At 39.5% G+C, this 15,809-nt stretch overlaps 1 protein-coding gene and 1 pseudogene across 7 annotated transcripts in view; one reads left to right on the plus strand and one right to left on the minus strand.

Annotated features, from left to right (window-relative positions):
* RALGAPA1 (Ral GTPase activating protein catalytic alpha subunit 1) overlaps window positions 1–15,809 on the plus strand; it is a 311,458-nt gene that overhangs the window by 49,948 nt on the left and 245,701 nt on the right. For all 7 annotated transcript variants that reach the window (XM_030930785.1, XM_030930791.1, XM_030930789.1 and 4 more), the window contains exons 5-6: window positions 11,884–11,927; window positions 13,616–13,793. In XM_030930785.1, the coding sequence (XP_030786645.1) occupies window positions 11,884–11,927; window positions 13,616–13,793 (222 nt within the window). The remainder of the gene's footprint in view (window positions 1–11,883; window positions 11,928–13,615; window positions 13,794–15,809) is intronic.
* LOC104663943 lies at window positions 7,559–11,835 on the minus strand (annotated as a pseudogene).

The raw sequence follows: 15,809 nt of genomic DNA on the forward strand, positions 1-15,809 counted from the left end.
AAGGCTGCAGTGAGCCAAGATCATGCCACTGCACTTTAGCCTGAGTAAAAAAATGATACCCTGTCTCAACAACAACAACAAATTAAAAAGAGAAATTCTGCTTGCTTTGGGTTTAATTTACTACTCTGTAGTGACGCTCTCTTGGCTCACTGCAACCTCTGCCTCCTGAGTTTGGGCGATTCTCCTGCCTCAGTCTCCTGAGTAACTGGGACTACAGGTACATGCTACCACATCTGGCTAATTTTTGTATTTTTACAAAAATTAGGGTTTCACCATGTTGGCCAGGATGGTCTCGGTCTCCTGACCTCATGATCCACCCACGTCAGCCTCCCAAAGTGCTGGGATTACAGGTGTGAGTCACCGTGCCTGGCCCTGTTTCTAGTTTTTTAAGATGTAACCATAGAATATTAATCTGATAGATTTCTTCTTTTCTAATATAGATATTTAAAACTATAAATTTCCCTCTAAGCTTTGCCTTAAATCCATCCCATAAATTTTAGTATGTTGTGTTTTCATTTTCGTTCAATTGAAAATATTTTTTCATGTCTTTTTTATTTCTTCTTCAACCCATAACTTAAGTGTTATTATTTTTAAGCTCTTCAAATATATGATGTTTCCACAATTTTTTTCCTTTTCGATTTATAACTTAATTCCTTTGTCATCAGAAAAAATATTTTTGCATGATTTTAATCTTAAAGTTATTGAGATGTTTTGTGGCCCAGAGTATAGGCTGTCTTGAAGAATGTTCCAGTGTGCTTGGAATGAATGTTTATTCTAGAGTCGTTTAAAATATTAAATTTAGTTTTCAATATGGTATTCAATAAAAATTATTAATATATGGCAATTATGTGATCATTGAAGAACAAGAAAGGACTTGAAAGAATAAATGGAATTTTGTGCAATATTCATGGGAGATAAACTTGATAGTGTAAAGGCAACAGTTTTTTAAAAATTTGCATGATACATTTATCCCTACTGTATTAGAGAGACAGAGACTAACTTTTCATTTTCAAGGATTGATGAACAATCATCCATAAGTTCTTTTTATTAATTATTATTATTATTATTATACTTTAAGTTCTAGGGTACATGTGCATAACGAGCAGGTTTGTTACATATGTATACTTGTGCCATGTTGGTGTGCTGCACCCATCAACTCGTCAGCACCCATCAACTCGTCATTTACATCAGGTATAACTCCCAATGCAATCCCTCCCCCCTCCCCCCACCCCCTCCCCCCTTCCCGTGATAGGCCCCGGTGTGTGATGTTCCCCTTCCCGAGTCCAAGTGATCTCATCGTTCAGTTCCCACCTATGAGTGAGAACATGTGGTGTTTAGTTTTCTGTTCTTGTGATAGTTTGCTAAGAATGATGGTTTCCAGCTGCATCCATGTCCCTACAAAGGACACAAACTCATCCTTTTTTATGGCTGCATAGTATTCCATGGTGTATATGTGCCACATTTTCTTAATCCAGTCTGTCACTGATGGACATTTGGGTTGATTCCAAGTCTTTGCTATTGTGAATAGTGCCACAATAAACATACGTGTGCATGTGTCTTTATAGCAGCATGATTTATAATCCTTTGGGTATATCCCCAGTAATGGGATGGCTGGGTCATATGGTACATCTAGTTCTAGATCCTTGAGGAATCGCCATACTGTTTTCCATAATGGTTGAACTAGTTTACAATCCCACCAACAGTGTAAAAGTGTTCCTATTTCTCCACATCCTCTCCAGCGCCTGCTGTTTCCTGACTTTTTTATGGTTGCCATTTTAACTGGTGTGAGATGGTATCTCATTGTGGTTTTGATTTGCATTTCTCTGATGGCGAGTGATGATGAGCATTTTTTCATGTGTCTGTTGGCTGTATGAATGTCTTCTTTTGAGAAATGTCTGTTCATATCCTTTGCCCACTTTTTGATGGGGTTGTTTGTTTTTTTCTTGTAAATTTGTTTGAGTTCTTTGTAGGTTCTGGATATCAGCCCTTTGTCAGATGAGTAGATTGCAAAAATTTTCTCCCATTCTGTAGGTTGCCTGTTCACTCTGATGGTAGTTTCTTTTGCTGTGCAGAAGCTCTTCAGCTTACTTAGATCCCATTTGTCAATTATGGCTTTTGCTGCCGTTGCTTTTGGTGTTTTAGACATGAAGTCCTTGCCCATGCCTATGTCCTGAATGGTACTACCTAGGTTTTCTTCTAGGGTTTTTATGGTATTAGGTCTAACATTTAAGTCTCTAATCCATCTTGAATTAATTTTCGTATAAGGAGTAAGGAAAGGATCCAGTTTCAGCTTTCTACTTATGGCTAGCCAATTTTCCCAGCACCATTTATTAAATAGGGAATCCTTTCCCCATTTCTTGTTTCTCTCAGGTTTGTCAAAGATCAGATGGCTGTAGATGTGTGGTATTATTTCTGAGGACTCTGTTCTGTTCCATTGGTCTATATCTCTGTTTTGGTACCAGTACCATGCTGTTTTGGTTACTGTAGCCTTGTAGTATAGTTTGAAGTCAGGTAGCGTGATGCCTCCAGCTTTGTTCTTTTGACTTAGGATTGTCTTGGCAATGCGGGCTCTTTTTTGGTTCCATATGAACTTTAAAGCAGTTTTTTCCAATTCTGTGAAGAAAGTCATTGGTAGCTTGATGGGGATGGCATTGAATCTATAAATAACCTTGGGCAGTATGGCCATTTTCACGATATTGATTCTTCCTATCCATGAGCATGGTATGTTCTTCCATTTGTTTGTGTCCTCTTTGATTTCACTGAGCAGTGGTTTGTAGTTCTCCTTGAAGAGGTCCTTTACATCCCTTGTAAGTTGGATTCCTAGGTATTTTATTCTCTTTGAAGCAATTGTGAATGGAAGTTCATTCCTGATTTGGTTCTCTGCTTGTCTGTTACTGGTGTATAAGAATGCTTGTGATTTTTGCACATTAATTTTGTATCCTGAGACTTTGCTGAAGTTGCTTATCAGCTTAAGGAGATTTTGGGCTGAGACAATGGGGTTTTCTAAATATACAATCATGTCATCCGCAAACAGGGACAATTTGACTTCTTCTTTTCTTAACTGAATACCCTTGATTTCTTTCTCTTGCCTGATTGCCCTAGCCAGAACTTCCAAGACTATGTTGAATAGGAGTGGTGAGAGAGGGCATCCCTGTCTTGTGCCAGTTTTCAAAGGGAATTTTTCCAGTTTTTGCCCATTCAGTATGATATTGGCTGTGGGTTTGTCATAAATAGTTCTAATTATTTTGAGGTACATTCCATCAATACCGAATTTATTGAGCGTTTTTAGCATGAAGGGCTGTTGAATTTTATCAAAAGCCTTTTCTGCATCTGTTGAGATAATCATGTGGTTCTTGTCTTTGGTTCTGTTTATATGCTGGATTACGTTTATTGATTTGCGAATGTTGAACCAGCCTTGCATCCCAGGGATGAAGCCCACTTGATCATGGTGGATAAGCTTTTTGATGTGCTGCTGAATCCGGTTTGCCAGTATTTTATTGAGGAATTTTGCATCGATGTTCATCAGGGATATTGGTCTAAAATTCTCTTTTTTTTGTTGTGTCTCTGCCAGGCTTTGGTATCAGGATGATGTTGGCCTCGTAAAATGAGTTAGGGAGGATTCCCTCTTTTTCTATAGATTGGAATAGTTTCAGAAGGAATGGTACCAGCTCCTCCTTGTACTCTGGTAGAATTCAGCTGTGAATCTATCTGGTCCTGGACTTTTTTTGGTTGGTAGGCTATTAATTATTGCCTCAATTTCAGAGCCTGCTATTGGTCTATTCAGGGATTCAACTTCTTCCTGGTTTAGTCTTGGAAGAGTGTAAGTGTCCAGGAAATTATCCATTTCTTCTAGATTTTCTAGTTTATTTGCGTAGAGGTGTTTATAGTATTGTCTGATGGTAGTTTGTATTTCTGTGGGGTCAGTGGTGATATCCCCTTTATCATTTTTTATTGCGTCTATTTGAGTCTTCTCTCTTTTCTTCTTTATTAGTCTTGCTAGGGTCTGTCAATTTTGTTGATCTTTTCAAAAAACCAACTCCTGTACTCATTGATTTTTTTGGAGGGTTTTTTGTGTCTCTATCTTCTTCAGTTCTGCTCTGATCTTAGTTATTTCTTGCCTTCTGCTAGCTTTTGAATGTGTTTGCTCTTGCTTCTCTGGTTCTTTTAATTGTGATGTTAGAGTGTTCATTTTAGATCTTTCCAGCTTTCTCTTGTGGGCATTTAGTGCTATAAATTTCCCTCTACACACTGCTTTAAATGTGTCCCAGAGATTCTGGTATGTCGTATCTTTGTTCTCATTGGTTTCAAAGAACATCTTTATTTCTGCCTTCATTTCGTTATGTACCCAGTAGTCATTCAGGAGCAGGTTGTTCCGTTTCCATGTAGTTGAGCGGTTTTGATTGAGTTTCTTAGTCCTGAGTTCTAGTTTGATTGCACTGTGTTCTGAGAGACAGTTTGTTATAATTTCTGTTCTTGTACATTTGCTGAGGAGTGCTTTACTTCCAATTTTGTGGTCAATTTTGGAATAAGTGTGATGTGGTGCTGAGAAGAATGTATATTCTGTTGATTTGGGGTGGAGAGTTCTATAGATGTCTATTAGGTCTGCTTGCTGCAAAGCTGAGTTCAATTCCTGGATATCCTTGTTAACTTTCTGTCTCGCTGATCTGTCTAATGTCTAATGTTGACAGTGGAGTGTTGAAGTCTCCCATTATTATTGTATGGGAGTCTAAGTCTCTTTGTAAGTCTCTAAGGACTTGCTTTATGAATCTAGGTGTTCCTGTATTGGGTGCATATATATATATATATATATATATTTTTTTTTTTTTTTTTTTTTTTTTTGAGACGGATTCTCGCTCTGTCGCCCGGGCTGGAGTGCAGTGGCCGGATCTCAGCTCACTGCAAGCTCCGCCTCCCGGGTTTACGCCATTCTCCTGCCTCAGCCTCCCGAGTAGCTGGGACTACAGGCGCCCGCCACCTCACCCGGCTAGTTTTTTGTATTTTTTAGTAGAGACGGGGTTTCACCATGTTAGCCAGGATGGTCTCGATCTTCTGACCTCGTGATCCGCCCGTCTCGGCCTCCCAAAGCGCTGGGATTACAGGCTTGAGCCACCGCGCCCGGACTGGGTGCATATATATTTAGGAGAGTTAGCTCTTCCTGTTGAATTGATCCCTTTACCATTATGTAATGGCCTTCTTTGTCTCTTTTGATCTTTGATGGTTTAAAGTCTGTTTTATCAGAGATTAGGATTGCAACCCCTGCTTTTTTTTGTTCTCTATTTGCTTGGTAGATCTTCCTCCATCCCTTTATTTTGAGCCTATGTATGTCTCTGCATGTGAGATGGGTCTCCTGAATACAGCAGACTGATGGGTCTTAACTCTTTATCCAGTTTGCCAGTCTGTGTCTTTTAATTGGACCATGTAGTCCATTAACATTTAAGGTTAATATTGTTATGTGTGAACTTGATCCTGCCATTATGATATTAACTGGTTATTTTGCTCGTTAGTTGATGCAGTTTCTTCCTAGCCTCGATGGTCTTTACATTTTGGCATGTTTTTGCAATGGCTGGTACTGGTTGTTCCTTTCCATGTTTAGTGCTTCCTTCAGGGTCTCTTGTAAGGCAGGCCTGGTGGTGACAAAATCTCTAAGCATTTGCTTGTCTGTAAAGGATTTTATTTCTCCTTCACTGATGAAACTTAGTTTGGCTGGATATGAAATTCTGGGTTGAAAATTCTTTTGTTTAAGAATGTTGAATATTGGCCCCCACTCTCTTCTGGCTTGTAGAGTTTCTGCTGAGAGATCTGCTGTTAGTCTGATGGGCTTCCCTTTGTGGGTAACCCGACCTTTCTCTCTGGCTGCCCTTAAGATTTTTTCCTTCATTTCAACTTTGGTGAATCTGGCAATTATGTGTCTTGGAGTTGCTCTTCTGGAGGAGTATCTTTGTGGCATTCTCTGTATTTCCTGAATTTGAATGTTGGCCTGCCCTACTAGGTTGGGGAAGTTCTCCTGGATGATATCCTGAAGAGTGTTTTCCAACTTGGTTTCATTTTCCCCCTCCCTTTCAGGCACCCCAATCAGACGTAGATTTGGTCTTTTTACATAATCCCATACTTCTTGCAGGGTTTGTTCATTTCTTTTTCTTCTTTTTTCTTTTGGTTTCTCTTCTCACTTCATTTCATTCATTTGATCTTCAATCGCTGATACTCTTTCTTCCAGTTGATCAAGTCGGTTACTGAATCTTGTGCATTTGTCACGTATTTCTCCTGTCATGGTTTTCATCTCTGTCATTTTGTTTATGACCTCCTCTGCCTTAATTATTCTAGTTATCAGTTCTTCCACTCTTTTTTCAAGATTTTTAGTTTCTTTGCGCTGGGTACGTAATTCCTCCTTTAGCTCTGAGAAGTTTGATGGACTGAAGCCTTCTTCTCTCATCTCGTCAAAGTCATTCTCCGTCCAGCTTTGATCCGTTGCTGGCGATGAGCTGTGCTCCTTTGCAGCGGGAGATGAGTTCTTATTTTTTGAATTTCCAGCTTTTCTGCCCTGCTTTTTCCCCATCTTTGTGGTTTTATCTGTCTCTGGTCTTTGATTATGGTGACGTACTGATGGGGTTTTGGTGTAGGTGTCCTTCCTGTTTGATAGTTTTCCTTCTGACAGTCAGGACCCTCAGCTGTTGGTCTGTTGGAGATTGCTTGAGGTCCACTCCAGACCCTGTTTGCCTGGGTATCAGCAGCAGAGGCTGCAGAAGATAGAATATTGCTGAACAGCGAGTGTACCTGTCTGATTCTTCCTTTGGAAGCTTCCTCTCAGGGGTGTACTTCACCGTGTGAGGTGTGGGGTGTCAGTCTGCCCCTAGTGGGGGATGTCTCCCAGTTAGGCTACTCAGGGGTCAGGGACCCACTTGAGCAGGCAGTCTGTCCATTCTCAGATCTCAACCTCCGTGTTGGGAGATCCACTGCTCTCTTCAAAGCTGTCAGACAGAGTCGTTTGCGTCTGCAGAGGTTTTTGCTGCTTTTGTTGTTGTTGTTGTTGTTGTTTAGCTGTGCCCTGTCCCCAGAGGTGGAGTCTACAGAGACAGGTAGGCTTCCTTGAGCTGCTATGAGCTCCACCCAGTTCAAGCTTCCCAGCGGCTTTGTTTACCTACTTAAGCCTCAGCAATGGCGGGCGCCCCTCCCCCAGCCTCGCTGCTGCCTTGCGGTTAGATCACAGACTGCTGTGCTAGCAACGAGGGAGGCTCCGTGGGTGTGGGACCCTCCCGGCCAGGTGTGGGATATAATCTCCTGGCGGGCCGGTTTGCTTAAAGTGCTGTATTGGGGTGGGAGTTACCCAATTTTCCAGGTGTTGTGTGTCTCAGTTCCCCTGGCTAGAAAAAGGGATTCCCTTCCCCCTTGCGCTTCCCAGGTGAGGCGATGCCTCGCCCTCTCGCTGGTCAGGCTGCAGCATCTGACCAGCACCGATTGTCCGGCACTCCCTAGTGAGATGAACCCAGTACCTCAGTTGAAAATGCAGAAATCACCAGTCTTCTGTGTCGCTCGCGCTGGGAGTTGGAGACTGGAGCTGTTCCTATTCGGCCATCTTGCTCCACCCCCCATGAGTTCTTGAAGTTGAGTAACAGGAAACTTGTTTTTCAAACCATTTGGCTACTATAAGAAGCTGCTAGTCACAAAATGCATGTCCAGTAAACTGCAGTCCTATTGGAACCCTTGGTTTGAGAGTACAACAGGGATACTCACTGCTGGCAGTCCTGCCATATTTACAGGTTGTGTGAAAATATCATCCTGGGCACTTCCTATTCTGTGGTCTTCTTTGATGAACTCCAAGTATGGTACTGCGTCACTCAAGGTGGTGTGGGAGTTAGCATACTCCAGAGTTAAAAGCATTCACAAAATCATTAGCAATGAGACATCTCACTTTCTGTGCTTTGATGAAATAATTTTCATATTTTTATGTTAACAAGAAAACATTTCCTGAGAGAATTCTTCCTCTTACAGAATCATTGAACCCTTCTCATCTGGTTGCAACAGCCATGGCTTCAGTAGACACATCAGTGTCACATCTGTGACCATATTGTAGCCCATCAAATCTTGCTATACTCAATACTGCTTCTGATATGCACAATAGATGGTAGCAGACAATTGAATAAGTGATGTGAGAAAAGGATACTTCAGTTACTTTGGCCCCCTCAGACTCAAAGAGGTCAGCAGCTTTGGACCAAAGAGACTGTTCTTCACTTGATAATTCCAGTACAAGATATTCCTTTGGAATTCCTATACATAGTTTGCTCACATTTGTCAAACTGGGAAGTATGAATGGTTTAACAGGATCCTGTACTGTGGTAGAATCCTTAGGGTCGTGTCCAGCCAGGACACCCAAGACAATTGCATCATCCACATGTCTGGTTAAGAGTCCTTGCACATCCATCGAATTCTCCGGGGAAATGAGACCATGTTGGAAAACTAAGCCACAGCTTGGTTTGAAACCAACAAGCCCACAGTAGGCAGCAGGATTTCTGATCAGTCCTCCTGTATCTGATCCTAAAGCCGCATAGCGTGTGAATGCCAATATGGCAACTGCACTCCCACCTGAGCTTCCTCCAGTTATCAGCCAGTCTGAATCTTCATTCTCAAAGTGGAGATTCTACTTCCTCTTTTCTCTATATTGTTTTGAATAACTCCAGGGGTTTTTAACTGGTCCAAATATGCCATCTGTGTTTCCAGTTCTCATAGCAAACTCATCTAAATTTGTTTTTCCATTAGTAGAGTTCCCTAATCCAACAGCTTCAGAACTACTATAGCATTACCTTTCAGCATATTTGATGCACATGTAAGACAGTAATTTTTGACTGGGTGCAGTGGCTCACGCCTGTAATCCCAGCACTTTGAGAGGCCAAGGTGGGTGGATCACCTGAACCAAGGAGTTTGAGACCAGCCTGGGTAACATGGCAGTACCCCAACTCTACAAAAAAAAAATAGAAAAATTAGCTGGGTGTGGTAGTGTGTGTCTGTGTTCCCAGCTACTGGGGAGGTGAGAGGATAACTTGAGACAAAGAGGCCAAGGCTGCAGTGAGCCATGATTGTGCCACTGCAGTCCAGCCTGGGTGACAGAGCAAGAACCTGTCTCAAACAAATGAATTTGTTAAGTATATATATAAATATTAATGTCACACATTAATATTTATCAGTATTAAATATATATACCGTGTATATAAAATATATATCATGTATATCAAATATATATATACACACACATATAACAATTCTTAACATTCCTATAGGGATTTTTAAATTAGCCTAACAAATTTATCTTAAAGTTTATATGTAAAATAAAAGCCAAAGCAATTTGGAAGAATAACAAGTCGGACCAAGAGGGTGTTGTTGTTGGCTATTTTCATGCCTGATAACAAGATAAATTATAAAGTTATACTAACAAAGGCACTGTTACTGATGTAGGGATGGATAAGTGGGTGAATGAAAAGGAACATGGAGATGAGCCAAAGACCTAAGCTTATGTATGGAAGCTTGAAATATGATTGAGATGGCATTTTAGTTCATTTGAGCATCATAAACCCCAAAATAGTACTATACTTGGTTTTCCATTTGTGAAAAACCAAACTCTCTTCCACCCACAAGGAAATACATTTCTGATAGATTTCGGGACCTACATGTGAAAAGCAACACATAAAAACTTTTTGAAGTGAATATTTGGTTTATAATTTTAATGTAGGGAAGGATTTCTTTAGACATAGAAAGAACACGTAAGAAAGAAAAACATTGGCAAATTGATTATATTAAAATTTAAGGCCAGGCACGGTGTCTTATGCCTGTAATCTCAGCACTTTGGGATGCCAAGGTGGGCAGATCACTTGAGCTCAGGAATTTGAGACCAGCCTGGGCAACATGACAAAACCCCATCTCTACAAAAAATACAAAAATTATCATCCAAGCATGGTGGCATGTGCCTTTAGTTCCAGCTATCTGGGGGCTGAGGCAAGAAGATTACTTGAGCTCAGGAGGTCAAGGCTGCAATGAGCCATGATCATGCCACTGCACTCTAGCCTGGGTGACAGAGGGAGAACCTGTCTCAAAAAAAAAAAAAAAAAATTAAAACTTATCTGCATCAGAAGATACCACCTCCCCACCCAACAAAAACTTGATTGAATTGTTTGGGATAATATATTTTCAATTCATAGAAATAGACCCAGAAGTAATGATACAGAAGGAACTCCTCTCATATATATGTGTGTGTGTGTGTGTGTGTGTGTGTGTGTATGTATATATATATATATATATATGAAGAAAGCCAGGTATAGTGGCCCACACCTGTAATCCCAGCACTTTGGGAGGCCAAGGTGGGAGGATCACTTGAGGCCAGGAGTTCCAGATCAGCCTCGGCAACATAATGAGGCCCTCTACAAAAAGTACAAAAATTAGCCAGACCTGGTGGTGCACATCTGTAGTCCCAGCTACTCAGGAGGCTGAGGTGGGAGGATCACTTGAACCCAGGAATTTGAGGCTGCAGTGATCTACGATTGCACCGCTATTCTCCAGCCTGAACAACAGATCAAGACCCCATCTCTTTGAGGGGGTAAAAAAGGACAACTAAATTGAAGATTGTACAAAGGATAAAACAGGGAAACCTTGAATGGCCAAATTAAAAGATGTTCAGTGTCGCTAGGAAATATCAAATGAAAGCAATATTAAGATAGTTAACATACATCAGATTATCAAATATTAGAGCATCTGTCAATGTTTTGTGCTGCCAGCAATATGGTACTAGAGCCCTCCCATATACTGCTGGTAGTACTGTTAATTGTCACAACTCCTTTGGAGAGAATTATCTAATATTTGGTATAGCTGAAAGTAATTTTATTCCTATTTATATACCTCAGGGAAACTCAGGTGTGTACAGGGAATCATGAACAAGAACTATTTATTATGGTACTCTTGGAATAGCAAAAATCTGAAAACGAACCAAATGTCTTAATATAAAGATGATAAATAAATTTTGGTATGTTCATACAGTGGAATAGTATGCACTTCTTAAAATGTATTAACTAGAGCTACATTGATAAGTATAGATAAATTTGTTAAGCTAATGTTGTATGTGAAAAGTAACTTATAAATGACTTTTAAAAAACAAATGACTTGTATGAAACAGTTTTATTTTTTTTATGGATTTATAAATGTGTAGTAATAATATAAAAATATTTTTGGAAATGATTAATACCAAAGCCTGGATAATGGTTTCCTCTGGGGAAGAAAGGAACAATATGATTTGGGCCTCAGTGATACCTGTACAGTAAAGTAAAACATTGGAGATAATGCAGGTAAGTGAAACAAACATGGAACTACGTGTAGATTTATTCATACTGAATGGTGGTCCTCTGCAGGTTTGTTCATGTTATTTTCAGTATTTTATTGTAGGTTTGAAATATTTCATGATTGAGAAGAAAAAAATTAATGACTTTGTGAAACTTAGAAAATTAGTATAATGGAAATATTGATTAGGAAATACTACAGTTAAGGATGTTCATATGGTTAACTAAATGAATATTTTCTCTAGTGGATTTCATTTGGATAGTGATAAAGTATTTTATTCTTAGTCTAAATAAGAGATTTATAATAGATTGTTGTGTTAAATGCAATTTCGGGCCTAGGTTTTGTTAATTTAAAAAAATCATGTTTAATTGCAATAAAGCATGTGTTGAAAAGGTGATTCTTTTTATATGCCCTTCCGATCCCAAGTATGGCCAGAAGGATATAAAGGTCACCAAGAATAATTTGGAGGTTGCCAAGGACTTACTTAAAAGTGTTTTCAAGTCTGACCGAGAACTCTGACATTTACAAATAGATAAGATGTGAATATTTAAAATCATGTTTTCTTTTTAGGATTGATTTTAAAGAAACTACTTCACACAGGAAACTCCTTAAAGGTACAACTATGTTTATTTTCTATGACTTTAAAAATACTGAGTAGAACATACATGCCACCTGTTAACACTTTTCATACCTAAACTTTTTCCTAAAGATCTTTGAATTGTCTTCAGTTTATTTAATTGAAGTGAATTCACTTAAAATGCAGCAAGAGGCCAGGTGCAGTGGCTCACTTCTGTAATCCCTGCACTTTGGGAGGCTGAGGTGGGTGGATCACTTGAAGCCAGGAGTTCGAGACCAGCCTGGCCAACATGGTGAAACCCTGTCTCTACTAAAAATACAAAAATTAGCTAGGCGTGGTGGCACGCACCTGTACTCACAGCTACTTGGGCAGCTGAGGCAGGAGAATTGCTTGAACCCTGGAGGCGGAGGTTGCAGTGAGCTGAGATCATGCCACTGCACTCCAGCCTGGGTGGCAGAGTGAGCCTATATCTAAAAAAAAAAAAAGCAAGAGTTTGTTTGACAAACCATTCTAGGTTGACTGGGGACATTGAAAAATTGTTGTACTTTGCCACTCAATGGACTCATTCACCAGCAATCTTTCCTCTTTATGGTCCCCAGAAGAAAAACATTATTTAGTCATTCGACAGATGATGATTCATTCCACCATAGCCACTGTTAGATGCAGAGGGAAGTAGGGGAGATACATATATATATATACTTTGTTGTTTCTTTTTCATTATGTCATTGTACTGTGATAAGAGAAGCTGCCCATTCCGAAAATATCTTGCTGTAGGTTAGGTAAAGTAACATTATTACAGGGGCTTTTGACTTCATGGCTTGAGTATAAAAGTACAAAGGAATAAGCCTTCCTGTAGCTTTTCTCCTGTTATCTGTCCAAACCATGAAAGTGACAGCAGTTGAATACCTTTGACAGTGGCCATGAACAAGCTCTGATTAGGTAATTTCCAAAGCTATCAGTGAGATTACGTAGTGGAAGAATGAGTGTTTGACTTGTCAGAGATTGAATTTTCCTCTATTTCTCTTTTACTGTTTTTATGCTGAGAGAATGTTCATTAATCAATTAAAATATTTATTGTCTTCTGTGTACAGGGTATTGTTTTAGGTGCTTTAATAGAGTAGAACAAAGTTGCTGTCTTGGAGCTTAGAATCAAATAATAAGGAAATGAGATAATTTCAGAGAGGTTTTAAATAATTTTATTTAAATAATTTAAATCATTTTATTTTAACTTAATAATTTTAATAATTTCAGAACTTTTCAGGGGCAAGAACATTGAATTCGCAATGTGCCAGGATCCCCATAACCATTCCTCCTTTTACCAAACTCATTCTTACTACTAACAGTCGTTGTTCTCTCTCTTCTTGCTTCTTGGATTAGACTGGTGGTGATGGGAGATAGGCAAGGAGGGAAGTAGACAAGAAGGAAATTACTTTCTGATTTTTATAAATAGAAATTATAGAATAAACATTACCTGATGCCTTTAGAGAACAAATTCATTCTATACTTGTTAAAAATCCATGCATTTGTATTTCCAAATAATGATTTAATAGATGCTATTGGTATGTCTTGTCTCTCTCCTCCTCCTCAACTTCCCCTTCCTTCCCTGCCCTGCCTTTTGAAAGTATCATTCTGTAATCATCATCTAGAAAACTTTGTTTTTCAAAGGAGGGAAGTATTTCCATTATAAATAAAAATATTGTCTATTTTCATTTTATTTTATTTTAGATTAGGCGAGAAGGTGTTCGTCTTTTCTTACTGTGGTTGCAAGCTCTTCAGAATAACTGTAGCAAAGAACAGCTCTGGATGTTTTCATGCTTAATCCCTGGATTTTCAGCACCACAGTCTGAACATGGACCTCGAACTTTAGATAATCTCATTAATCCTCCACTCAACCTTCAAGAAAGTAAGATTCATGGGATGTTACCTGTCAGTATGTTTAAGCTTTTATGTAGTCTCTTAGTGTATTTTTTCAAATGTCTGTGCGTTAATTAACTGGGTAATCCAAGGCAATGTTTTAAAACATAGCTTTTATTATTATTCAGGTATCATGAAGTCAACAGATCAAGAAAGCTGTTGAAATAATAGTTTGTTACTCACAGTTCCCAAGCGGAAGGGGCATGCCATGCCACAAGGGCTACGTGGAGAAGCACCAGAGTTGGTCAGGAGGTAGAGGGAACCAGGAAAAACATGGGCAAGAGTCTTTATTATGATTTCTGTGGCAAGAAACAGGCAACCCAGGTTAAGCAAGTTTAGAATTAGCTAGTTTGAATAATTCCACTGGGCTCTAGGGCATAAGAATTGTCTCTAGTTGTCTAGTACCCAGTCCTTTTGTAATTAGGGCAAAGGAGTAGTCACCCTGAATGTAAGTGTAGAGGAGGTGGTAGGGGTGTGGGCTCTGGATTGGTTGGTTTGAATATGAAAGGCATGCTCACAGGCTAGTCACTTACTGTCTCTAGGAACTGACTAGCCCTGGGAAGGACATATTCTCTCTATAATCAGTAAGGCTTCAGAGGTGTAAGCATCAAAAACCTGCGGTTAATACAGATCATTTAACATTTTTCATTAATTACTATTACATATCACCTTGTATCCTGGAGTTAATTGGATGTACATTGAAGTACAAGTGTGTTTTATTTTGTCCATTAGATATGACTGTGAAAATGTTATATGTAAATTGAATTTTTATAAATTTTCATAAATAGTAGTGCTATTTAAAAATTTATAATTTCAGTGATGTTTAAGTTTTGCTTTCATTCATTAGTAAGTCTTTGTGCTTTTTACCTTAATTTTTTCTAATATTCCTTTTTTTTTTTTTTTTTTTGAGACAGAATGTCACTCTATCACCCAGGCTGGAGTGCAGTGGCGTGGCCTTGGCTCACTGCAACCTCCACCTCCTGGGTTCAAACAATTCTTCGGCCTCAGCCTCCCTAGTAGCTTGGGCTATTGTTGCCTATGCTGTAGTGCACTCCCATGATCGGCTCACTGTGACCTCAGACTCTTGGGCTCAGGTTAAGAACTGGGACTACAGGCGCATGCCACCCACCACACCTGGCTCATTTTAAAATTTTTTGTAGAGATATGGGGTCTTGCTATGTTGCCTGGCTGGCCTTAAACTCTTAAAGTCAAGCAGTCCTCCCACCTTGACCTCCCAAAATGTTGGGATCACAGGTGTCAGCCACTATGTCTGGTTTACTTAACAGATGTTCTATAAGCATTTTTTCTTCTGCCTCTCTTTATAGAGAGGTTTTCTTTCATCACTTTTTTTTAAGAGGTAAGGTCTCAAAGCTGTGTTGCCCAGATTAGAGTGCCGTGGCTTTTCACAGGTGCAATCATAATGCACTGTAGCCTTGAACTCTTGGGCTCAGGCAGTCCTCCAGCCTCAGCCTTCCTGAGTAGCTGGGACTACAGATGGGACCCACTCTTTCATCAGTGTTTCTGTGGATGACTTTAAAAATAATTATTGTTCATTTTAAATACATTTGTGACTGACTTCTGCCCCTTCTCTTTTTGAGAATAGAAGTTTTACTTTTTAGTCTATAAGATGTGGAAAATATGGAATCTCTGTATACTCCCCAGCGGAGACTAAGACATATTTATGGGAAGAGTGGGTTTTAAGGGGATTTTTATAGCTTCACAAAATAAAGCTTTCTTAAAGTGTGTTCTTCTATATGATGACAGTGGTCCAGGAAGTCCAGAGTACAGATGATAAAGTTTGTACTTTCTTTTTTCTTTTCTTTTCTTTTCTTTTTTTTTTTTTGAGACAAGAGTCTCACTCTGTAGCCCAGGCAGGAGTGCAGTGGCGCAATCTCGACTCACTGCAACCTCCCCCTCCCAGTTCAAGCAATTCTCGTGCTCCACAGTAGCTGAGATTACAGGCATGTGCCACCACGCCAGGCTAATTTTTTTTGTATTTTTAGTA

Source organism: Rhinopithecus roxellana, chromosome 5 (genome assembly GCF_007565055.1).
Source record: "Rhinopithecus roxellana isolate Shanxi Qingling chromosome 5, ASM756505v1, whole genome shotgun sequence".
NCBI lineage: Eukaryota > Metazoa > Chordata > Mammalia > Primates > Cercopithecidae > Rhinopithecus > Rhinopithecus roxellana.